General features: G+C 55.4%; 1 protein-coding gene and 1 non-coding gene across 9 annotated transcripts in view; both read left to right on the top strand.

Annotated features, from left to right (window-relative positions):
- The window catches only part of ASS1 (argininosuccinate synthase 1), a 57900-nt gene that overhangs the window by 1085 nt on the left and 32534 nt on the right, over nt 1–24281 (top strand). For 2 of the 8 annotated variants that reach the window (XM_077967838.1, XM_077967834.1), the window contains exons 2-8: nt 4158–4217; nt 4819–4968; nt 6087–6196; nt 8135–8203; nt 13275–13463; nt 18983–19039; nt 21556–21630. In XM_077967838.1, coding sequence (XP_077823964.1) covers nt 6092–6196; nt 8135–8203; nt 13275–13463; nt 18983–19039; nt 21556–21630 — 495 coding nt within the window. In that variant the 5' untranslated portion in view covers nt 4158–4217; nt 4819–4968; nt 6087–6091. Of the gene's footprint in view, nt 1–4157; nt 4218–4818; nt 4969–6086; nt 6197–8134; nt 8204–13274; nt 13509–18883; nt 19040–21516; nt 21631–24281 lie in introns of all 8 variants that reach the window. The other 6 variants (XM_015116554.3, XM_077967833.1, XM_077967839.1 and 3 more) reach the window with 4 other exon arrangements.
- LOC114672937 (small nucleolar RNA U13) lies at nt 3746–3847 on the top strand. Its single transcript, XR_003723460.1, has one exon. It is a non-coding gene; the product is annotated as a small nucleolar RNA U13 (small nucleolar RNA).

The raw sequence follows: 24281 nt of genomic DNA, 5'->3' as shown, positions 1-24281 counted from the left end.
CCCAGGCTGGCCTCGAGCTCCTGGGCTCAAGCGATCCTCCTCCCTCTGGCCTGCTAAAGAGCTGGGATTACAGGCTCCAGCCCCCCGAAGCGCCTGGCCCCCAAACTTCAGTCTGTTAGAGCTGGCTGGGGCTGAGGGCTCAGGAAACATGCAGATAGTGTGAGGCTGCTAAGGGCTCTGTATAGACTGTTGGGCGCTGGGCTTGGGTCCAATTACACAATAACTGTGCCTGGGGTTAGGTTCTGATGAGAAGGAGGGAGAAGCAGCCACACAGACTGGGAAGCTTGGCTAGGAGCAGGTACTGGAGGAGTCTCCATTCCAAACTCCCTCTCCCTCCCAGACTCCTTTGGCCCAGGGCCTGGGGCCGGGAGCTTGGGGGTGGGGGCGGGGCCCTGTCCTGGAGGGGCCATCTGTGCACCATGCTGAGAAGTAATTCTGGTTCTGCTCTGTGTGGGTGGATCAAGTGAATGAATAGTGACTCCTGCCTGCTGAGCGCCTGGGCAGGGCCAGGCACGTGGTAAGAGGGAAGGGGAGGCCCCACTCTCAGCACAGTCTCCTTGCTTGGGAAGCAGGCCCAGGGCCCCAGGAGCTTTGGGGTGGAGCCAGGTCCAGAACTGCCTGCTGCGCACGTGCTTCCCCCTCCCAACCCGGGCCCATCTCATCTTTGGCCCGTGGGTGCTGGAAGGCCAGCCAGGTCAACCAGATGCCTCATTTGAGCACTGACTACACAGCCCCCGAAGTCAGTGGTTTGCCTGTGGGCACCGGGCACCCATGTGGAAAGAGGTAACTTCTCTGGAATTCAGAGTCTAAGGCTCTGTTTTCTGATGTAGCTTTGGGCAAAGTTGATCTTCCAGGGCGTGGCCCCCTCCCCAGAACTGGGGGAGACCAGGCACCCACAGGCACTCTGATATGAGTTGAGTGAATGAAGAATGTGCCCTTCCTCCATCACCAAAGACAAACCGAGCTCAGCCGAGTTAGAATGTCAGAGAGGGGTTGCAGGGGAACCTTCCACCAGGCAGCAGGCCTGAGCTGTAGTACACAGGCTCTCCAGAGGAATAGTGGGCAGGTTGACCATGACCCACTGGGGGACTGGTTTTCTGGAAGGTGTGTAGAGCAAGGGGGAGAAAATGTGAGGTCTCCTAGGAGCCAGGGAGAGAAGGGCAGAGTGCAGGGAAGAGCAAGTGGCCTGCAGTCAGGCTGGGTTTGAAGCCACTAGCCTGTGACCTCGGCGAGCCGCTTAGCCTCTGCCTCTGCCTCTGTAAATAGGTGGCAATGGTAGTCTCCACCTTAAGATGATGCACCTGTGACTCTGAACATAGTAGCTGCTCTTGTTGTCATTCCAGCTCTGACGTTTTCAAGTAGCACGAGTTTTCCTTAGTGTCAAGCGGGCGCCCAGGCTGGCCTGTTTGCTGGAAGCTGAACAGATGGCTGTGGCTGGGGCCACAGAGAACGCCATCCCAGTGAAAGCCAGGTGGCTCTGGTACCTTGATGCAAGGCCACCTTCCCTTTTGGTCTCTTCTGGTGAAGGAGGGCTGGAGGGCAGTGGGCATTTGCCAAGGAGCTGGAAAAACCTGCTGTGGCCGTTTCTGGGGGATGTGGTGGGGGTGGAGCTGGGACTAGGGGAGGCTGAACTCAGCCAGGATCTGCCTGCCAGGCGCAGCTCCCAGGAAGAAAGTTCAACGTCCGGGAGGGTCAGAACCCAGAGGGCTGTTAGGTTGTACAGATGGGGAAATTGACGCTTAGCAAGCCGGGAACTTGGCTGAGGTCAGCCATGGCAGCGGTGCACAGAGCTTAGTGGACACATACTTTGGTGCCCAGCTCTGGGCTCCTTCCCCCAGCATCTCACCAAATCCTTACAGTTGCCCTGTGGGGAGCAGGCTGTTCGAACCCCCATTTCGCAGCTGAGCAGTTATGCTAGAGAGCTGGAGCCACTCAAACCCATGTCTGGTGGACTTGACCTGTGTGCCGTGCCTGGCGTGAGCACTCACTGGATTGCAGCTGCCATTCCTTCTCTCCCTGTCACTTCCTCCCTGACAGCAAGCCCTCAGTTTTTGCCTCGGGCTGCAAATGCAGCTTAGGGACCTGCTGAGGCTGAGGGAAGAGGGTGCCCCACCCGCTGCTGGGAGGGCAGGAGCAACGCTGCTGTCTGATTACATCATTTTCCCAAGTCCATCTGCCCAGCTCATTTCTCTGCATGCATACACAGGCCCCAACACCCACACACATGTGCATGCACACAGGCACACATGTGCAAGCCCAAACACATTACAAACATGCATGCAAGCACACACATTGTGTACTCTCAGGTACACACCCCTGGGTGAGTACACACACACACACACTCTGTCTCAGGTACACACGCCAAGTCCATGCATTGCTTCACCATGCCCAGCCCCAGAGGCTGAGGGCCTCAGAGCCCACATCTGCCCAGATACAGCCTGGCAGGCAGGAGGGGCTCACTGGTTTCGTTTTGTTTATTTAAGACAGAGTTTCACTCTGTCACCCAGGCTGGAGTGTGGTGGCACGATCTTGGCTCACTGCAACCTTTACCTCCCGGGTTCAAGTGATTCTTATACCTCAGCCTCCCGAGTAGCTGGGACTACGGGTGCATGCCACCACACTCAGCTAATTTTTGTATTTTTAGTAGAAATGGGGTTTTGCCATGTTGGCCAGGCTGGTCTGGAACTCCTGATCTCAAGTGATGCACCCACCTCGGCCGTCCAAAGTGCTACGATTACAGGCGTGAGCCACTGTGCTCAGCCATGAGAGCATGTGTAGGACTCCACAGCTTCGGGGCACCCCAGCCGTCTCTTTGCAGTGAGGAGCTGACCTCCAGAGAGTGGAACTAACAGCATTGTTCTAAGTGCCTGCCACAGGCATCTGGGAGATGGTCCCTGTTTCCATGGAGCTCATAGTGGGGGAGAGGGCAGTTAGAATACAGCATGATGGCCGGATGTGGTGGCCCATGCCTGGAATCCCAGCACTTTGAGAGGCTGAGGCAGGCAGATCACTTGAGTCCAGGAGTTCAAGACTAGCCTGGGCAATGTGGTGAAACCTGATCTCTACAAAAAATACAAAAATGAGGCAGGTGTGGTGGCATGTGCCTGTAGTCTCAGCTACTTGGGGCTAGTGGCACTGAGCTGGGGTGGAAGGATCCCTTGAGCCCAGGAGGTCGAGGCTGTGGTGAGCTGAGATTGCATCACTGCACTCCAGCCTAGGTGACAGAATGAGACCCTGTCTGGAAAAAAAAAAAAAAAAGAAAGAAAGAAAAAGGAAGGAGGATAGAGCTCTGATAGGCAGGAGGCATGGCGGGTCACTGAGGCGATGCAGCTATTTCTGCAGAGCTGCCGCTCCCTGTGCCTACCCTCTTGGCTCCAGGTGCCTCTGGGAGGGGGCAGGAGCAGGGGTGACTCTCAGAACTGGGTGAATCTTGGGCCAGCATCATCAGATCACACTTGCCCAGGACTTCCCTTCTTTGAGTCTCCCCGAGAGGGATGGTGGTCTTGTACCTGCGAGCAGTGGGTTAAGGAGCTGAGCCAATGTGAGTTTGAGTCCTGGCTCAAACAAGATGCAGGGCAAAGTTCCTTAGCCCAAGCCTCAGTTTTCCTGCCTTTAAAATGAAGAGAATCCCAAATGGAAGGGGTCGGCCTAAGACGGACATGTCCATTCCCTTGATTGTGGAGTTGGTGTCACAGGCGCATCTGCAGGCCGAAACTTGCTAAATTGGACACCAAAAACTATTCGATTAGTTTTGTAGCTCATGAGTGTGCTGATGGGCTATTCTCGTGTGTTTGCGAGGTACCACCCTCAAACTTTGTTATGATGTTGGCTCATTACCCATCTGATATTAAAAAAAATGCAATTTATGATCTGTCAAGTAGACCTCAATAGAGCTGTTTTACAACATACAACAGAATTTCTCCCAACCCAACCACACCACCCACGCCATCACACACAAACAGGGATAGGCTTCCACGCATTTCCTGAATGCCTTCTGGGGCAGGGGGCAGGGGGCAGGGGGCAGGAGGCAGGACAGGTGGCTCTGGGGCTCCTGGGCTTCCCCTGCTCAGTGAGGCTGTTCACAGGACATAAGGTTTAAGGCCTCTGGGATGGCCCGGGCCGCCTGCAGGCAGCTGAGTAGCTTTGCTTTTGCACAGTGGTTCACTGCACCGTGAAGACAGATTCCAGACGCCAGGAACTCACGCCTCCAATCCCAGGTACTGCCCACCTTAAGCCCTCCCTGCCTCCCTTCCTCCCTCCTTCCCTCCATCCTGCATGGCCAATTGCCTGGCTGCAGTTGCCATGGATACCACCTGCTGGCTCCAGGGTCAGGGCCTGCTGAGTCACCAGCAACTCGGGGGCAGGGGCTTGAATGCCCAGTAGGGACGTTGTGGGCACCCACCAGAACCACCTCCTCTGCCCCAGCTGCGTGGCCCGTGAGGTGTTTCCCCTTCTAAGTCCAAAGGGCAGCACAGGCCTGTGAGCCCCGGCTGACTGGCGGGTGGGACCGTGCAACATGACAGGACTGAATACTCATGTGACAGGGCTCCAAAGTCCACCTGGCTACACGGCCGCGCTCTGCGGCACAGGCCGGGAGGCCTGGGAGAGCCACTTCCTCTCCCCGAGCTTCCAGGCACACGGACAGTGCTCAGGATAGCGATGCCTGCATCACTGCAATGGTGATGGCCGGGTGACCCTTCGGGGCTCCACTTCCCCAATAGTGTCTAATAAAGACCCTGGGTGACACTGACCTTGTGACGTTGGTCGGACTCAGGTGGAAACATTCCCAGGCAGAGCAAACATGCCCTGTCCATTCAGGAAATGTGGGATGCTGGGGCCAGGTGTCCGCAGAGGCTGGAACCCGGAGGCCTGGGCCCACATCTGCCCCTGCTGCTTGTTGATCGGATGGCCTAGGGCACGTGACCTCGTCTCTCCAACCCTGGTTTCCTGTTCAGCAAATTGGACACAGTAAGGGCACCCAAGCCCAGGGCCACAGGAGGCATGTGGGGGAGGCAGAGTGAGCCCAAGGGCAGCCCAGGATTCAGGGAGAGCCCTCGGGGAAGAAGCATGGCTGTAAAGACCAGGAGACAGGAGGCTGTGGTGCCTTCAGGACGCTACATTGTGGCGGAGGGTGGGGCAGGATGGGAGACCGCAGGCGCTTCCCGGCTGCAGGGGGCTTGCTCACCCATCTGTCCCCCTCCCGGGAAGGGCCGCTGGTTGCAGAGGTTTTAGGCCTCTGCCTATCTATCGCCTTCCCTCCCTGGGCCTCAGTTTCTCTACCTGCACATTGGGGGAGTTGGTCTCTGAGTCCCTCCAAACTGGGCATTGGCAGAGTTGAATTCAGAGGTGCTCACATTTGGAGAGACACCATGTCTAAAATTCCAACCAGCGAAGGTTCCATGGGGCTCCAGGTAGGAGAGGCACTGGGGCTGGGCACCTGCCCCACAGCATCCTGCTCCACCTGCAGGTGGGTGTCGGCACTGCACACTGGGGAAGCACGGATTCGTGTGCGCTGTGTGACCCTGAGCCTGCCACTGACCTCTCTGAGCCTTGCTGTCTGCCTCTCCAGTAGGGATGACGACTCCTACTTCATGGGGTTGTACTGGGGGCTCAGGGGCACAGGGAGATCCAGCTGAGGCTCCCAGGGCCCTGCCAGTGCTTGGCAAGGAGCAGTTCTGATGGGGGATGTGTCAGCTGTCAGAGGCTCAGAGCCAAGGCCCCTCCCACATCTCCTGCCTGAGTGCATTCTTCACATCCTGGCCTTGGGCCAAACTGCTCAGCCTCAGCCGCCTTACCTCCCTGCTGGGGGATCAGGTCCAAGAGATGCCTCTACCCGGCCAGCCTAGGATGGCAGTCAGCATTCCCAGGCCCCAGCGTGGTCCGTGGGGGTGTGTGCAGACTGCGAGGTCAGGGTCCCCGGGGGTGGCAGGCGCTGAAGGTGAACATCCTGTTCCCGACCTCCAGTGGCAGCTTGCCTGGGAGACAAGGCTGTCCAGGGCCAAGGCTGAGGCGGGGCCATCTGCAGGGGCTGGCGGGGGGCACTGGCTGTCTCAGGGTCACTCAGGTTCTTCCTCGACTCCCGCCAGACACTATGTCCAGCAAAGGCTCCGTGGTTCTGGCCTACAGTGGCGGCCTGGACACCTCGTGCATCCTCGTGTGGCTGAAGGAACAAGGCTACGACGTCATTGCCTATCTGGTGAGGGAGCGACCTGGGTGTCTGTCTTCCTGCATGTCCCGCAGCTTGTCCTGTCCGCCCCCTGCCAGCCTCTGTCCGGGTTGTCAGCCTGTCTGCTCACCGTCACTCAATCAAGCCTGGCCTCTTCTCTCTAAGCCAGTCTTGAACTGGAACTAGGAAAATAGCTTCTCATTGTACTGCCTCACTTCCTCTATATGCAAATTGGCCATCCTTGAGATGCCTTCCAGAGCCAGGTGATGGGGGCGCGGGGAGGGCACAGCAGTGACCTTGGCAGTGCTGCTGGTCCGCCTGCTTGCAGGTGGGCTGGGACCTGCTACCAGCCCTGGGAAGGCACACAGTCTTCCCATCTCCAGAGTACGCTATCAGCCTGCAATAATTCCGCAAAGATTGTGGAAACCCGAGCTGGAAGGACGCTGGGGGTCACCTGGTTCTGGGATGGGAAATAGGTCACGGGTAATGGGTTATGCGTGATGCCACTTCCCCATCCAGGGCCCATAGGAGTCATCCCTTGCAAACCAGCTCCTCTCCGACTGAACCTGACCACAGCTGTGAGTCCTCTGTGTGGCTGTGCTAGTCAGGACTGTTGGGTGTAAATTTTAGAAACTCAACTCAAACCAACTTACGTGAAAAGGAAAGGGAAAAGACAATTCTTGGCTCACATAACTGAGAAGTCCAGGGATAGGATGGCTTCAGGTAGGGCTGGATCCAGGTGCTTCTAAGATCTGTCCCCAACTCTACTTGGCTTCATTCTTGGCCTCTCCACAGGGCAGGCAAGGCTCATGGTCACCCTCATAGCCCACCTTTCCCAAAAAGGAGGGCTTACCACCAGTAGGGCCCATGGGAACCCACCGTGCATTAGTCACTATGACTGCATCATGGGGTGCGAGACTTGGGCCATAAGCCTGCTCCTACAGTGGGCAGGATGTGTTCCTCTCCATCCCTGTGGAATGGGGTCCACCCAGGAAAGAAGGTTCTGTTTCCAGAGGAAGTGAGGCTGGGTCTCTGGACAGACAAAACTTAGCTCTTGCCAAAAGTGATTTGTTTGCTGGCATATCGGCGTGTCTCACCACACTCAATGCCCTTGTCATTCAGGTTGGGGAAAGTGAGCAGGGGAAGAAATACTTTGCTCACAGTCACCTGGTGGGTGAGAGCACAGCTTTGAGGGGCTGCAAAGAGCCCAGGTGTATCCATCTCACTGTAGGCAGCACAGCGGGGCAATCTGAGCAGGAGCTGGCCGTATAGAGCCCTGGGCTACCACCTGGGCGATTTAAAAGCTGAATGTGATTCAGAGAAGCACCTGCAGCTGGGCTTTGGCAACATTCCAGTGTCTGGTGAGCAGAATAAAGGGCGCGAGGGCTGAGGCCAGGATCTGGGCAGCAGGCCAGAGTCCAGGCAGGAGGAAGCATGGCAGTGTCTAGACAGGGGCCGTCGGACCCCGAGGTCAGGGCACCGGGCGCAGGGACAGAGCTGGAAGTTCCTGAGCACGGGCTTCTCTGCCTCCCGCCTCTTCAGCTGCCTTAGGATGGCCCAGTCTTTGACTGGGGAGGAGAGCTGGAGGCTAGGAAGGCCCTGACAAGCTAATCTTTGCACTGGCCGAGAAAGAGTTTTCTGGAAAACACAGATGAGTTTCAGGAGAACCCTAGACTTTTCCAGCAACGACTGCAGCCTATGTGGCCAGGGCCAGGCTCAGCCAGTGCTCCAACCCACGGAAGCCACCGGCCAGCGCCACGTTGCAATCCAGCTACCTGTCTCACCTCCTGGAAGAATCTCACCTCTCCAAGCCTTGGACTTTGTGCTTTTTCCTTCTTACTGTGACTTGGCCATGGAATGGAAGCTTTTTCTGTAGCAGGGGATGGGTGGGGGGCTGCTGTATGTGGACGGTGCGAACCCAGGGCTCCCCGCAGCAGCTGACAGGGCCTCTCTGCTTCTGCTCCTCAGGCCAACATTGGCCAGAAGGAAGACTTCGAGGAAGCCAGGAAGAAGGCACTGAAGCTTGGGGCCAAAAAGGTACCAGGCGGGAGGCAGGGGTTTGGGCTGGGAGTGGGGCGGTGATGTGGAGGGGCAGTGGTGGATGCTCCTGCCCCAGGGATCCCATCCCTTCCAATGTGTCTTCTTGCTTCTAAGAGTGTGAGATCTGCTCTCAGGTGTGTGAATACTCTTGTTTTTCTGCCTCCCCCAGGCCCCCTTCCACCCACTCACCTTCCCATGCAGGTGGAGTGTCTCTTCCCCACCCACCTACCCTTCTCTTTTATCTCTCTGTCCATCTATGCACCCACTCACCCTCTTTTATCTCTGTTTATCCACTCATCCACATATCCATCCATCATTCATCCCTCCATTAGCTATCCATCCATCATCCATCCATCCATCATCCATCTACCCATTCATCATCCATTCATTCATCCATTATTCATCATACATCGTTCATCCATCCATTACCCATCCATCCATCCACCCAGCCATCCATCACCCATCCATCACCCATCCATCCATTCACCCATCAACCATCCATCCATCCATCCATCATCCATCCATTCACCCATCAACCATCCATCCATCCATCCATCATCCATCCACCTATCCATCCATCACCTATCCACCCATCCACCCATCCATCATCCATCCATCCATTCATCCATCATCCACCCATTCATCCATCCATTCATCCATCATCCATCCACCCATCCATCCATCACCCATCCACCCATCCATCCATTCATCATCCATAATTCATCCATCCATTACCCATCCACCCATCATCCATCATCTATTCATCATACATCCATCCATTCACCCATCATCCATCCATCCATCTATCCATCCATCTCCATCCATTCATCCATCATCCATCCATCCACCATTCATCATCCTTCCATACATCATCTATTCATTCATCCATCATCTACCCATGCATCCATCCATCATCTATCCATCTATCCATCCATCCAGCCATCCATCCATCATCTATCCATCCACCCATCCACCATCCATCCATCCATCATCCATCTATCCATCCATCATCCATCCATTCTTCCATCATCCATCCATCCATCCATTCACCCATCATCCATTCATCATCATCCATCTATCCATCCATCATCCATTTATTCATCCATCATCCATCCATCATCCATCCATCCACCATTCATCATCCTTCCATACATCATCTATTCATTCATCCATCATCTACCCATGCATCCATCCATCATCTATCCATCTATCCATCCATCCAGCCATCCATCCATCATCTATCCATCCATCCATCCCACTATCCATCCATCCATCCATCCACATATCCATCTGTCATTAATCCCTCCATTGTCTATCCATCTATTCATCTAGACAGCCAGCGATTTACCTATCCATCCCCCATCCGTGTATCCCTCCATCCTTCATCCATCCACCATTTATCCATCCATCCATTCATCCATCCATCCATCTGTCGTCCATCATCCATCCATCTGTCCATCATCCCCCTACCTGTCCTTCCCTCTTTTATCTCTCTGTCTACCCATTCTTCCATTCATTCAACAGAATCAGAAAACTCATTGAGTCTGGTGCATTGATTGTGAATCTAGGCATGTGGCAGGCAGACCCCTGTCCCATACGGGACATATATGGTGAACAGGGTCATCAGGACCCCTGCTCACATGTGCTCACTCCCCATGGAGAAGCCCTTGCCACTTGTGCCCCTTCATTTGGGGGAGTGAGCAGGGGACATAACAGGGATGATGTGCAAGGCCACCAGCCCACCTGCCGGGTCAGAACTGATCCCCTCTGTGGGGTGCTTCTGCAAGGTTGTCAGGGTAATTAGCATGTTAAAATGGACATGTTAAAATTAGCATGTTAAAATGAGGGAGTGGATGCCCCAGTCCCAAGTCACCTACTGGCCACAGGCCCGGAACTAGAATGTCCCTCCTTGGTTCTGTGTCTCCCAAGTGCTGGAGAGGAGAGGGGTTGTCCGAGCAGTAGCCCAGGACGGGGAGAAAGAGCTCTGAGTGTTGAAGATTGGAGGAGAGGGGTTGTCCGAGCAGTAGCCCAGGACGGGGTGAAAGAGCTCTGAGTGTTGAAGATTGGAGGAGAGGGGTTGTCCGAGCAGTAGCCCAGGACGGGGAGAAAGAGCTCTGAGTGTTGAAGATTGGAGGAGAGGGGTTGTCCGAGCAGTAGCCCAGGATGGGGAGAAAGAGCTCTGAGTGTTGAAGATTGGAGGAGAGGGGTTGTCCGAGCAGTAGCCCAGGATGGGGAGAAAGAGCTCTGAGTGTTGAAGATTGGAGGAGAGGGGTTGTCCGAGCAGTAGCCCAGGACGGGGAGAAAGAGCTCTGAGTGTTGAAGATTGGAGGAGAGGGGTTGTCCGAGCAGTAGCCCAGGACGGGGTGAAAGAGCTCTGAGTGTTGAAGATTCGAGTGCATTTTCAGCAGCGCGGAAGCAGGGGCTTTGTGCACGCCTTCGGCTTTTGTCCTTTAAATGAGCAGTTCTCAAACCTTTGGGTCTTAGGAACCCTCTACACTCTAATTAACGTGGAGTTTTTCCATATTTATTTTCTTGCATATAACATTAGGATGGGCCAGGAGCAGTGGCTCATGCCTGTAATCCCAGCATTTTGGGAGGCCGAGGCAGGTGGATCACCTGAGGTCAGGAGTTCAAGACCAGCCTAGCCAACATGGTGAAACCCCATCTCTACTAAAAATACAAAAGTTAGCTAAGCGTGATGGCGGGTGCCTGTAATCCCAGCTACTCGGGAGGCTGAGGCAGGAGAATCACTTGAACCCAGGAGATGGAGGTTGCAGTGAGCCGAGATTATGCCACTGCACTCCAGCCTGGGCGACAACAGCGAAACTCCATCTTTAAAAAAAAAAAAAACCAACCAAACAAACAAACAAAACACACTTATCCTAATGTTTTTCATATATCCTTAGTCCCAATTGCTTTCTTTTCTTTGCCTTTTATTTCATTTTTTAAAAGGATTTTTTCAAAATAATTATAGACACAGGAAGTTGCAAAAGCAGTACTAAGAATTTCTCGACTCTTAAAAATTATTGAAGGGCTTGGCTGGGTGCAGTGGCTCACGCTTGTAATCCTAGCACTTTGGGAGGCTGAAGAGGGCAGATCTCTTGAGGTCAGGAGTTCGAGATCGGCCTGGCCAACCAGCCTGGTTTCTGTAGTAGTGAAACCCCACATGCCTGTAGCCCCAGCCACTCGGGAGGCTGAGGCAGGAGGAACCTGGAAGGCAGAGGTTGCAGTGAGCCAAGATTGCACCTCTACACTCCAGTCTGGATGACAGAGTGAGAGTCCGTTTCAAAAAAAAAAAAAATTATTGAAGGCCTTAGAGAGATTTTGTGGATAATATCTGTTGATATTTATCATGTTAGAAATAAAAGCTGAGGCCGGGCGCGGTGGCTCAAGCCTGTAATCCCAGCACTTTGGGAGGCCGAGACGGGCGGATCACGAGGTCTGAGATCGAGACCATCCTGGCTAACACGGTGAAACCCCGTCTCTAATAAACACATAAAAAAAAAATTAGCCGGACGTGGTGGCAGGCGCCTGTAGTCCCACCTACTCGGGAGGCTGAGGCAGGAGAATGGCGTAAACCCGGGAGGCGGAGCTTGCAGTGAGCTGAGATCCGGCCACTGCACTCCAGCCTGGGTGACAGAGCGAGACTCCGTCTCAAAAAAAAAAAAAGAAAGAAATAAAAGCTGAAATGTTTTAAATAAACGGTACATGTTAACATAAGTAACATTATACTTATGAAAAATATTTTCTCAAACAAAAAATTTTAGTAAGAATCTTATTGGCTTCCATTTTTGCGAATCTCTTTAATGTCTGGCTTAACAGAAAACAGATGGACTCCTGTAATTGTTTTCTGCATTAACCTGTTTTTTGTTGGCTTGTTTGTTTTTCTCTTTTAGCCTCCCTGGGCTTCCTTGCTATGTGATGCCTTGTTTTATTGAAGTCTATGAAGAAAACTGGGCAACATAGTGAGACCCCATCTCCACAAAAAATAAAAAACTTAGCCAGGCATGGTAGCACATGCTTGTAGTCCCAGGCTGAGGTGGGAGGATTGCTTGAACCCAGGAGGCTGAGGCTACAGTGAGCTAGGATCCATCACTGAACTCCAGTCTGGGTGACAGAGAAAGACCCTGTCTCCAAAAAAAAAAAAAAAAAAAAAATTTCACTCAGCGTCTCCCTGAAAAGTCACTGGGAACGCCTGGGGGTCTACATTTCAAGAACCATTCCTCTAGATGGAGGTTTCTCAGTCTTGGCACTGTTTCCATGTGGCTGGCCGTCCTGTGCATGGGAGGATTTTAGCAGCATCCCTAGGCTTTACCCACTAGCTGCCAGAATTACCCTCACCCCCGACCTGGCAGTTGTGGCAACCAAAAATATATCCAGATATTTCCAGATGCTTCCCCTACTCCCACCTCCCACAGGGACAAAACCGTCTCTGGTTGGGAACTACTGCTGTGAGATCTTAGGTGACAACTAAGTCTTATCTTGTTGGGGCGGATTTATAAGTCACATCCAGTTTCACAGAATAGTGCATCAGGATTGATGAGCAGGCCGGCCGCGGTGGCTCATGCCTGTAATCCCAGCACTTTGGGAGGCTGAGGCGGGTGGATCACCTGAGGTCAGGGGTTCGAGAGCAACCTGGCCAACATGGTGAAACCCCATCTCTACCAAAAATACAAAAATTAGCAGGGCATAGTGGCGCGTGCCTGTATTCCCAGCTACTCAGGAGGCTGAGGCAGGGGAGTCGCTTGAACCCGGGAGACAGAGGTTGCAGTGAGCCGAGACTGAGCCACTGCACACTCCAACCTGGGCAACAGAGTGAGACTTCAACTCAAAAAAAAAAAAAACAAGCTATTGATTAGCAATGTCTGCCATGAGTGCAGGAGGGAGAGTAACAGTGCAGTGTGCTGGGGTTGATGAATGATGTCTACTGCAAATGCAGAAGGAGAAGTACCAGGCACAGCCTGGGTGGCCCCTTGTAGTTCTCAGCTAGCTGAGGCCCCTGGGGCTCTGGATGCCAGCTGGCCCCTGTCCTTGCCGACTTCTTCCTTCCGGGCTTCTCTTCCCATAGGTGTTCATTGAGGATGTCAGCAGGGAGTTTGTGGAGGAGTTCATCTGGCCGGCCATCCAGTCCAGCGCACTGTATGAGGACCGCTACCTCCTGGGCACCTCTCTCGCCAGGCCTTGCATCGCCCGCAAACAAGTGGAAATCGCCCAGCGGGAGGGGGCCAAGTATGTGTCCCATGGCGCCACAGGAAAGGTGAGGCACCTGGGAAGGGCCGGGCAGAGGGAGATGCGGAGGGGTGTGGGAAGGAGATGAGCACCTCTCGAGCAGTTTCCTGGTGTGCCTCAGGGGCAGACTTGGTGCAAGGCGGCTGCACAGCTTTGTTTAGATCCCAGTGAGATGGATAACAGCTCGCCCCTGTGATCCGTGCACTGCGGCACCTGAACGCCCATTCTGAGTCCTCACCTCCACCCGTTGCTGTGGGAGCAATGTCACCCCACTTGGCAGACTTGCTGCTGAGGCCTGGGGACATTGTCCAAGGTTGCACTGATGAAGGTCACTGCGTGAGTCCCCCAGAGGACACACAGGAAAGTGTTGAAAACCCCAAGTTGGCAGAGTGGAGTTCAAAGGCGAGCTCTGCTGCCGGCTCGCCGTGTGTCCTCAGCCAGGGCCCTTCGCCACTTCCTGAACCTCGGTTTCTTCATTTGCAAGATGGGGGTCATGCCCTGTCTTAGTTTCCCAGGGCTGGGGTAACAAAATGTCTCAAATTGGTGGCTTAGAGCACAGAACTGTTCTGCCTCAGGGTTCTGGAGCCCTGAGGTCCATAGTGAGGGCGTGGGCAGGGCCACGCAGCCTCTGAGGGCGCCAGGAAGCCTCTGGCTCAGGCCTCTCTCCAGCTTCCAGTGGCCTCTGGTGTCCCTTAGCATGTGGCTGTGTCACTCCCATCCTCCGTCTTCCCAAGCTGTCTTCTTCCTGTCTTCGCATCGTCTTCCCTCTGCTTGTCTGTTTACCTTCCCCTTGCTACAGGAACCCCAGTCTTGGATATCCTGCCTTGGATGAGGCCCTGCAATGACCTCATCTTAACTTGGTTACTTCTTTTTTTCTCTTTTTTTTTTTTTTTGAAACAGAGTCTTACTCTGTTGCCCAGGCTGGAGTGCAGTGGCTCGATCTCGGCTCACTGTAATCTCTGCCTCCCAGACTGAAGCAATTCCCCTGCCTCAGCCTCCTGAGTAGCTGGGATTACAGGCGTGTACCCCACCACACCCGGCTAATATTTGTATTTTTAGTAGAGACAGGGTTTCCCCCATGTTGGGCAGGCTGGTCTTGAACTCCTGACCTCACATGATCCACCAGCCTTGGCCTCCCAAAGCACTGGGATTACAGGCGTGAGCCACCATGCCCAGCCTTAACTTGGTTATTTCTGTCAAGACCAAACGAGGCCACCTTCGGAGGGACTGGGGTTAGGACTTGAACCCATCATTTTGTGGAAACACACATCAACCCGTCCCACACCCCTTCCCTCCAGGCCGTGTGTCCCAGTGCAGACTGCAGGGCCCCCGTGGGGTGCAAGACAGGAAGCCCCCTGCCTGCTGCCCTTCAGAAGGCGATCCTTGAGAAACCAGATTCCTGACAATGTTGGCAACTGTTGGCCAATGTTTTTATAAAGACTCAAGTCATGAGCTTTTCCAGTCAGTGGACAGCATGCCAAGAGCCTGGTACAGGAATTGACTGCTTACCAACCCCACAGTCAGAAGGCTCAGAAACTCCCCGGTGACTGGGAGCTCACCCTGACCCGGGCTGGTCAGGGTGCTGATGGTGGGAACAGGTCCTTGCTCACTGTGGTGCAGGGACACACACACAGCTAAGATGATGATGGGAGGAGACACGGTTGATTTGAGGGTGGCCTTGGAGACAGCCACCCACCAGGATGGCACCTGTCATGTCTTTGAAAGTCCAAGTGTTCATTTCTTCACTGGAGCACTAGTTCAGCAAGCTTGCACTGGGTGTCTGCTGGGATTGGGCGCTTGCTGGCGCTGGCACAGTGCTGAACTTCTTGGGCTCACTGCCTACCCTCAGAGAGCCCATTTCCTGGCAAAAGAAGAGAAAATGGATGTGTGATGAGGAATGGGGGCGGGCCCGGAGGTCTGTGCCAGGGAGCTGCAGGGGCAGCAGGCAGGGGCTAAGGATGAGTCTAGAGGAGTGAATAATGGTATGGAAGAGTGTGAGAGGTAGAGGGAACAGCCTGTGCAAAGGCTTAGAGCCAAGAGGCCCTGAAGGACAGTCTGTCTGGGGCTGTGGAGCAGGAGCTGTTGCCGTGGGGGAGGCAGTAGGGCCAGGACTGGGAGGAGGCCATGCCGGGAGGTTTGGCTTCATCCCGAGGGCAACTGATGAGGGAGCGGAAGGAGGTCTCCGGTTGGATGGAGGTGGCCAGTGATTCCCCCAGCGAGATGTTGGGGAAGAGACAGGGAAGAGCTTCTCACACAGACTGCGGCCTTGGTTTTTACTGTCACTCCAGCTGTGGGTGATGGGATGATAGGAAACCAGGCAAGGAGGGTTGGGCGGCCCTGGGCTGTTGGGCAGGGACATGTGTGTGCTGCCATCCATGCAAAGCTGGTGCCAGAGAAGGAATGCACAGGAGGGAGAACCCAGAGGATCAGGACTGGGCGACAGAGCGAGACTCTGTCTCAAAAAAAAAAAAAAAAAAAAAAAGCTCCCGACCCGTCTGCCTTAATGGAATGAGCTGGATCGTGAGCTCCCCGTCCCAGGAGGCATACAAGCCAAGGGCAGGGGATCAGAATTCTAGGAGGGGTCCTGCCCTCAGGTCTTTCCAACGGTACCATTAAGGTTCAGTAGGGCGGCGTTCAGGGCTTGTGGAGTGCATGGGTGGGTGGGTGAGTGTGGGTGGGTCCGCTCTGGCTCGGGTAGCTACCAAGTCCACGTGGAGACCCCGACGCCAGACCAGCCCACATTTAGCCTGGAACAGCCTCCCGCAGCCGTGTGCGCCCCTCCTCCATATGGCCACCAGAGGGCGCCAGAGGCTTGTGTTTGAGGCCTTGGGAGCCAACCAAGGCGGGAGGAGGTGGCGGCACCACCGGGGTCCTGTTTCCCACCCTGGTCCTGCAGGGCGTGGTTCTGAGAAGAACGCCCCCCGAAGTAGTGCTGTGGCCACTCGGGACTTGGGGGCGTCCCTGCATTCACACCCAGAGGACCCAAGAGGGATGGACTCCAGGGATGCCCGCAGCAGGTGCTACCTGGCACAGCCACCTCTTTCCTGGGGTTGACAGGCAACGCCTACTTCTGTGCCTCAGTGTCCCTTTATGACAGTACCCAGGAAACCCCCAACAGCCTCCGGAGACAATTTCCGAGAACTGGGGGTGTGAGTGGGGAACCAGGAAGGCTGGGAGCTGGGGGATCCAAGGCCTTGGAGGTGCTGGTCCAGCCTTCAGGCATTTACCCCTGAGTATCCACCCAGCACCGCCCCGGGCGCCATCACAGGGCATACCATCATGGGACCGAGGTACCTCGGGTCTTTGGGCTCAGGGAAGGTGACAGCAAAATGTCAGGGGGAGCACGCATTGGCCTGGGATGTGAGGGGGAAGGGCATCCTGTTTGCAGGAACTGCCAGAGCCCAGCCCTGGAGGCAGAGGCGGAGGCAGCCTCCCCCACAGCACCCCGTCCAGACGGCACCCGGTACAGAAATTGAGCCCCACTCTCCCCTCCCATGCCCTGCTGCCAGCCCCACCCCTGCCCACCCGGAGAGCTGCACCGAAGCTGGGGTGGCCCTTGCAGGGCACCTCTCTCCCCCTGGTTTTGGAAGAGGGGCCTGGAAATATGATTCTGAGACTCTGACTGGAGAGCAAGAGTTTTGTAAATGGCACCATCTGTGTGGCTGGCCCAGGGCAGATGGGAGACCCCAGGCCCCCCCCCGTCCCAGTGGGCCCGTGTTTACACACATGTTTACACACATGTGCACTAATATCAGCATGCGGACACTCGTGTGTGAGACCCTACATCCCCCTTCTCCCGGGAAAGCTGCCGGGAGCTGCCCTGGTGCTGGGGTCTTGGGGTGCAGAAGGGGAAGGACTGGACTGGCCTCCTTGGCTCTTGCCTGAGACGAGGGCAGAGTTTGAACCAAGGAAGCGTTTGTTTGGCCTCTTCGAGAGTCTCTGGCTCCTGAACAGATGGGTGTCCCCATGGCAGCATCTGGATGGGCAGACAGCAGCTCGGCCGTGCCTGGCTGGTGAGGCACAAGCCGTCTTTGTGTTGGGGAAACATGAAGCCGTGCGGGGGAAATAGCTGGGCCATGCAACACGGGACCATGCCTTACCATCTAAAACGAGGCTGTCTTTTAGTTGCTCCAGGAACGGGGCCAGCCGGGGGTCCGCAGGCAAATGTGGCCACCCCCACCTCAGTGTCCCCATCCGTAAGATGGGACTAACAGAACCTGCCTCCTGGGGCTGCTCGAAGGATTCAGTGAGTTAATTACGCATGGAGCTCAGCCCCGCTGCCTGAGTGTGAACTATTAGGATGAGCGTGTTTGCTGTGTGGCCCTGGACAAGTGGCTGCACCTCTCTGAGCTTCACTTTCCTCATCCATGAAACAGGGCTAAAAATCCCCCTGGCCCTGGGCCTCTCTGAGTGACAGCACACAGTGGGTGCTCACTAAAGGGCCCGTTTGGAGGGTGAGCGAGGCCAGCCCGAGGCCTGTGCCGCGCGCACAGCTCCCAGCTCTGCAGAGGCTGAACCCTGGATTCTGTGCCACCTGACGAGAGTCTGGAAAATAGCATGTAATTCCCACCGCTGCCTGGCTGCGCCCATGCAGTTTTCACAGTAGGCGAAAGGTCCCTCTGTCATTTCCACAGCGCTTAAGTCTTCCTCCGGGCCGCCGAGCCCATGGGGAAGCAGGAGACGTGGGCAGCCATTTTCTCTCTGGGGATAGAGCTGGGCTGGTGGCTGCCTGCGCTGACCCCGGCCTCCTCCTCCTCCTCCTCCTCCCCCTCGGCATCAGTGTGGACGGCGGTCCTAGCTGTGTCGGGAGTAGCGTTCACAGCTCAGTGGGGGTGTTGGGCTGTCTCCATTTGCCCACAGAAGATGCAGGCGAGGCAACCTGCCTGAGGGGGTGGCCATGGTCCTGGGGGTCCTGACCTTGGGTCCCGGGCCTACCCTGGCTGTGTGTCCACCTGGCTGGTTCCTTTCCCTTTCTGGGCCTCAGTTTCCCTCTCTGTGCAGAGAAGAGCTGTGGAGCAAAAGGCCTTCAGTGGTCACCTCATTCCACCTCCTCCCTGAAACCAGCCATTGAAGAGATGGGGAAACTGAGGCTCAGAGAGGTGACAGGGTTCCCAAATGTATGGGTATGGGGGAGTCCGAGCACCCTGATGCCCCAGCCCTGAAGTGAGCTTGATTTGGGCAAGGTCAGCAACATGGGAGCCTTGAGGAAGAGACTATATATAGTGTGAGCTCTGGGGCTGCAGGAACAGGGCCTGGCTCCCCAGGTCTTGACAGTGGCTGGGCCTCCAGCCCCAAGGGGTCAGACGTGCCCTGCAGCTACCCATGTGACATGTGTGCCCTCTCCTGTACTCTGCCATGTCCCCAGATGTGCACATCTCCCTCCTGCCACGTGCCCACACATACATGACCTACGCTGCATGACTCCACATGTGTACGTGCTCTGCCCAGCTCTGTCTCTGCCATGGACTGTCCTTGTCCTCACTTCCTCCCCCAGACCCCAGAACCCCCATCCTGTGGTTCCTGACAGCCCTCTGTTCTGCATTGCAGGGGAATGATCAGGTCCGGTTTGAGCTCACCTGCTACTCGCTGGCCCCCCAGATAAAGGTAGGATGTGGCTCCTCCCCTGAGCGGGAGCACTGGCAGCTGCAGCCCCTGGTGGGGAGGAGGGCGCAGGGTTCTGGGAGATTGCACAGGACAGGCACAGGATCTTCTCCGTGGCAGGGGTGCCCATCAGGTGGACAGCCTGCTGGGGAGGCTCCCGTCGCTGGGGCCAGCTCCAGGGGACATACTTTCTTCCCCTGCCATTCATTCTTCCCGGAGGTGCTATCCAGGTGCCGGGGCATGGGATAGAGAGTCCCTGCCACTCTTCAGCCACGTCCCTGGCATTCCCCAGGTGCGGGCAGATGGCTCTGGCACTCCAGGTGAGGGCAGGGATGGCTCTGGCATCCCCTGGTGCAGGCAGGGATGGCTCTGGCACTCCAGGTGCGGGCAGGGGTGGCTCTGGCATCCCCAGGTGCGGGCAGGGGTGGCTCTGAGATGTGGTTGCTGGCGTCTGGGATGCTCAGAGCCCTCCGAGCCCCAGTCAGAGCCCCCAGCTATGCCTGGCTCCTCCCCAGGCCGCCTGCACCGGGTCCCCAGCATCTCTGAGCCTTTCCTAGGGTGGGAATCACCAGGATCTCAGGGCGTCAACCACCCTGGCCTGTGGCATGTCACCCAGGCAGGAGGGCACCTGTGGGTATTGCCCAGCCTGCTACTAGCACCCCCACCCCTCCAGCTTGACCTTGGACCTGGCCTGTGTCTTCGCATGAATGAATGGACACGTTCATTCCTTCACTCAGCTCCAGGAGTGCCATGTGCAGGGCCTGGGGCAGGGCTGAGCAGTGAGATTTTGATGCATACTGCCACTGCAAGCTGCCCAATTTTTCTAGTAGCCATATATATATAAATATATGAGAGAGAGAGAGATTTTTTTTTTTCTGGAGACTCACTCTGTCACCCAGGCTGGAGGGCAGCAGCACAATCTCACTGCAACCTCTGCCTCCCAGGTTCAAGCGATTCTCCCTGACTCAGCTCCTGAGTAGCTGGGACTATAGGCACGCGCCACCACACCTGGGATTTCTCCATGTTGGCCAGGCTGGTCTCGAATTCCTGACCTCGTGATCCACCCGCCTTGGCCTCCCAAAGTGCTGGGATTACAGGCGTGAGCCACTCTGCCCAGCTCTAGTAGCCATATTAAAAAATAGAAAAACGAAACAAGGGACATGATTTTGATAACTTGTTTTACCAAAACCCATATATCCAAAATGTTATCATTCCTCGTGTCATCAATGGAAAAAAAAATTATTAATGAGATGTTTACCGTCTTTTTTTTTTCGTGTTGAGTCTTCAAGACCCAGAATGTGCTGCATGCGGGCGTATCTCGCTAGCTGGCCGGATTTCAGGTGTTCTGAATGGCCACCCGTGGATTGTGGCCACCTGTGAACAGCACAGGCCGAGAATGAGCTCTTTTGAGACCACTTTGGGCTAAATCTCCGGACGAGTTGCCCCTCCTAAGCCCCCAAGGGGCTCACAGGAGTTTCCATTTTGTTCTTTCCCCTTTCCCGTGCCTTTAACCAGCTGGTAGCTGCCTGGGCTGCGTGGCCTGGAGGTGAGCCGTAATGAGCTCTAATGATCTGTTTTGACCCCAGACACCAGGCAGCTGAGTGGCCGGGACAGGAGCTGCTTGTTGACTTGCTGCCGGCGAGGCCGCAGGACGGGGCCCTCCCTCGGTTCCCACAGCAGCTTGGGGGGCCAGGGTGTCCAGTTTCGAGGTCTTTGTCTGCAGAGGCCAAGCCCAGGCACTGAGATGGGATTGGGGCAGGGGCCAAGCTGCTCCAGGAGCTGGGAATAGGGCTGTAGTCTTCCCACGGCTGCTCGGAGGGGCTGAGGAGGTGGCAGGCCCCTTCCATCGCCCTGTATCACCATCAGCTCCACGGCCCAGCAACCGAATGGTGTCTTTACCAGCACACACACACGCCCCCGAGTCCTGCTCAGAGGCAGGGGCCTGGTAAGCTCCAGGGCTGAGTGGGGGGCTCTTTTTACCAGCTCAGGCCGAGGGGCTCAGGTGGAACGAGCTTGGTGCCTCAGCCAGGCTGAGTCTTCCCCCACTTCTTTCCCTTCCACACCCAGAGAAGTGGACGGGGGGCAGCCTATGCCTCTCCAGGCCCCCGACCACACGTGGGGCCAGGCCAGCGGCGGTAGCTCTGTGGACTCTCCCTGGGTCATGGCAGTGGCCCTGTGGCTGAAGACGCTGGCAAGGACCATGAACCCCGTCTAGTTCAAACTCTCAGGTCTCGGTTGGAGAGACTGAGCCCTCAGGGAACAGGGACCCCCTTCTCCCGCCAACATACCACCATTCTGCCATGGAGTGCAGGCTCCGTCCAGCCGGCCCCGGTGCAGGAGTCTGTGTCCTTCCCCTCCTTCATGGTGTTCCCTGCTCACCCTCCACAACGGCATCCTCTCTGGGGACGTGCCAGAGACCCCCACGGGCCCCTCCCAGGAGACGTCAGCTCTGCAGTCTACAGGCCAGAGGAATCCCACAGCTCGGCCCTCCCGGCTCTGACCCATTGTCCTATGTCCAGGTCATTGCTCCCTGGAGGATGCCCGAATTCTACAACCGGTTCAAGGGCCGCAGTGACCTGATGGAATACGCAAAGGTATGGCCGAGTCTCCCCACCACCCCCAACCTTTCCCTACAACCCCCTCCCCGGGCACGTCCCTGCTGGGGGCTGTCTGAGCCAGTGGCCTAGGCCGGGACTGACCCCATGTGATGGGGCACTGAACTTCCACCCCGGCTGCCTACACACGTGGCCTCTGTCCCTGGGGCCGACCCCGCAGAGGTGTGGTCATCTGCCAGGCCCGTTGCCGGGGCGGAGCCTCTCTGAGGCCATTTCCCAGTCCCCCGAGTCAGAGGACACAGGGCTCACTCTCCTGCTCCCCGGGAGGCAGAGACCAGAGCTCTGCTTGCCACCTCCGCAGTGTGTCCCCCTTGGTGTGTGTCTCTTGGGGGGACGGCTGGGGGATGTGATCGGGAGCTGTTCTCCCAATTCCCTAGATACTAATTGCCCCTAGCTCTTTCCCAGGAACAGGTAGACGCTCCAAGGGACAGTCACAGACAAAGCCTTTTACGGCACCAGCCCTTTTTGAAGTACAAGTTGCAATAAAACATATTAGAAGTTTTGCATCAAGAACCTTAGCCGCTCCCCAGGGCACCTTTCTTTTTAGCGACTCGATGGCAGCCCTTGACAAACAGCCTCAATCAATCAGGCCGGGGAAAAGCAACTCAGTGCACACACCAGAAAATTGCTCAGGTTTTTAAATAGCAGTCGCCAAGGCTGGCTGTGAGCTCTCGCTGCAGCCAAGGTGCCGCGTGGTAGGGGACGCGGCAGGGACGCAGCCCTGCCCCCGCCGCCAGCATCCCATTAAGACCTGGAGTGCTGGGAGGGAAGACCTTCTCCACCATCTGTTGTTTTATTATTAAGAGGGGAGTTTACAAGAGCAAAGCCCATATGTTGCCAAACAAATTGTCAAATAGCAGACCTATTAAGGGAGCTGGGTTGGCGAGGTTTCTCCCGCTTGTCTCCTTGATGATACAGAATATGAAGCATGTTTCATCTTTAAGAATAATGAATTGGAGCCCCCACCCAGCTCTACCCTCATGCCTCGAGTCCTGGATAGACAGGGGCAGGGCTGACCCCTACGTTGCCCTTTCTTTCCGTTAAGTCCCCAGACAAAAGCGGCTTCTGATTTTTCTAGCATAGATGAGTCTCGGGAGCGCTGCTGTCCTTCCTTCTCAGGTTTTGGGGAGAAGGTGCTGAGCTCAGCTTCCATCCCAAATAACCTTTTGAGCAGGAAAAGTTTGCCAGGGAAAGATGAGCATGGGCCCCTCGGCCACCTACCCTCCTCCTAGAGACGGGTTTCATCAGAAATGACTGTGGGGAATCTGAGCACATTGTAGAATGAGGCAGAGGCAGCGTTTCTGCACCCAGGAAATGTCAGAATGACTGAGCAGCAATGAGGCCTCCTCCAAAATTCCGAGCCAGGCAGGATCTGAGCTGGATGACACAAAAATCAATGGGGCTTTGAAAATCTCCGCTTTCAAGACCCTTCGGTAGCCAAGGCCAAAATGTGCCAGAGGACTCATAGAAAACATGCATTTGCTTCCCTGGCCATCCTCTCCCCACCCATCGTCCAACGGAAAAGCACTCAGAACCACCCTATCCTTGTCATTGTCACCATAATTTTTTTTAAAAAAATTTTAGAGACACTGTCTCACTCTGTCACCCAGGTTGGAGCGCAGTGGCACAATCCTAGCTCACTGCAGCCTCAACCTCCTGGGCTCATCTGACCCTCCAACCTCAGCCTCCTGAGTAGCTGGAACTACAAACGTGTGCTAGTACATCTGGCTCATTTTTGGGTTTTTTAAATTTTTATTTATTTAATTATTTATTTATTACAGACAGGGTCTCACCATGTTGCCCAGGCTGGTCTTAAACTCCTGGACTCAACTAATCCACCCTCCTTGGCCTCCCAAAGTATTGGGATTGCAGGTGTGAGCCACCGCACCCAACTTTGGCTAATTTGTACATTTTTTTTGTAGAGACAGGGTCTTGCTATGCTGCCCAGCCTGGCTATAATTATTATTCTTTTTAAAGCCAGACCACAAGGTGGGAGCTAGAAACAGGATGGTCTCACGTTGTCTACATGTTGGAGATGGTTTTGTTTTCTCTCCTCAATTACGATGAGAGTATGAGGGGGGCACCTCGGGACAGAGAGAGGCTGGAAAACACAAATCTCTTTGGTCCTTGGAGGGTCGTTGTCACGGGCGCCTGTTCCTTTTGTCCCCGCCCTTTCGCCTCTCCTTGCACCTGGAGGGAGGTCCGCTGAGAAGGGAGGCGAGGGTGTTTCCACGCCACCCCCCAAAAACAGGGGCTCCATGGAGCCTGGCCGGCTGCTTTTCTTAGCACCCAGCAGCTGAGCTGAGAGTAAGGAGCGAGGACGGAGCCCAGCAAGCCACCGGGACGTCTCCGCCGGTGAGTCCAGCCTTGCCTTGCACTAGGTCTGGGTGCCCATGCCTGGCCAAGGGCACAGGGCGAGTGTGTGGACCGAAATGTCCTCAAATTCTAGAGTCGATCGTGGGCTGTGTTTTGTTTTGTTAAATTTCAGTTTTCATGTATAATAGGGTAACTATTGAGGAGATGACCTACACAAGCTAAGGCTCTTAGGGGCCCTCAGTGATTTTTTTCTTTTTCTTTTTTTTTTTTTTTCTTTTTTGAAATAGAGTCTTACTCTGTCGCCCAAGCTGGAG

Source organism: Macaca mulatta, chromosome 15, assembly GCF_049350105.2.
Source record: "Macaca mulatta isolate MMU2019108-1 chromosome 15, T2T-MMU8v2.0, whole genome shotgun sequence".
In the NCBI taxonomy this organism is placed as follows: domain Eukaryota; kingdom Metazoa; phylum Chordata; class Mammalia; order Primates; family Cercopithecidae; genus Macaca; species Macaca mulatta.
The sequence above is the reverse complement of the archived record's forward strand: the minus strand, read 5'-3'. Positions and strand labels throughout refer to the sequence as shown.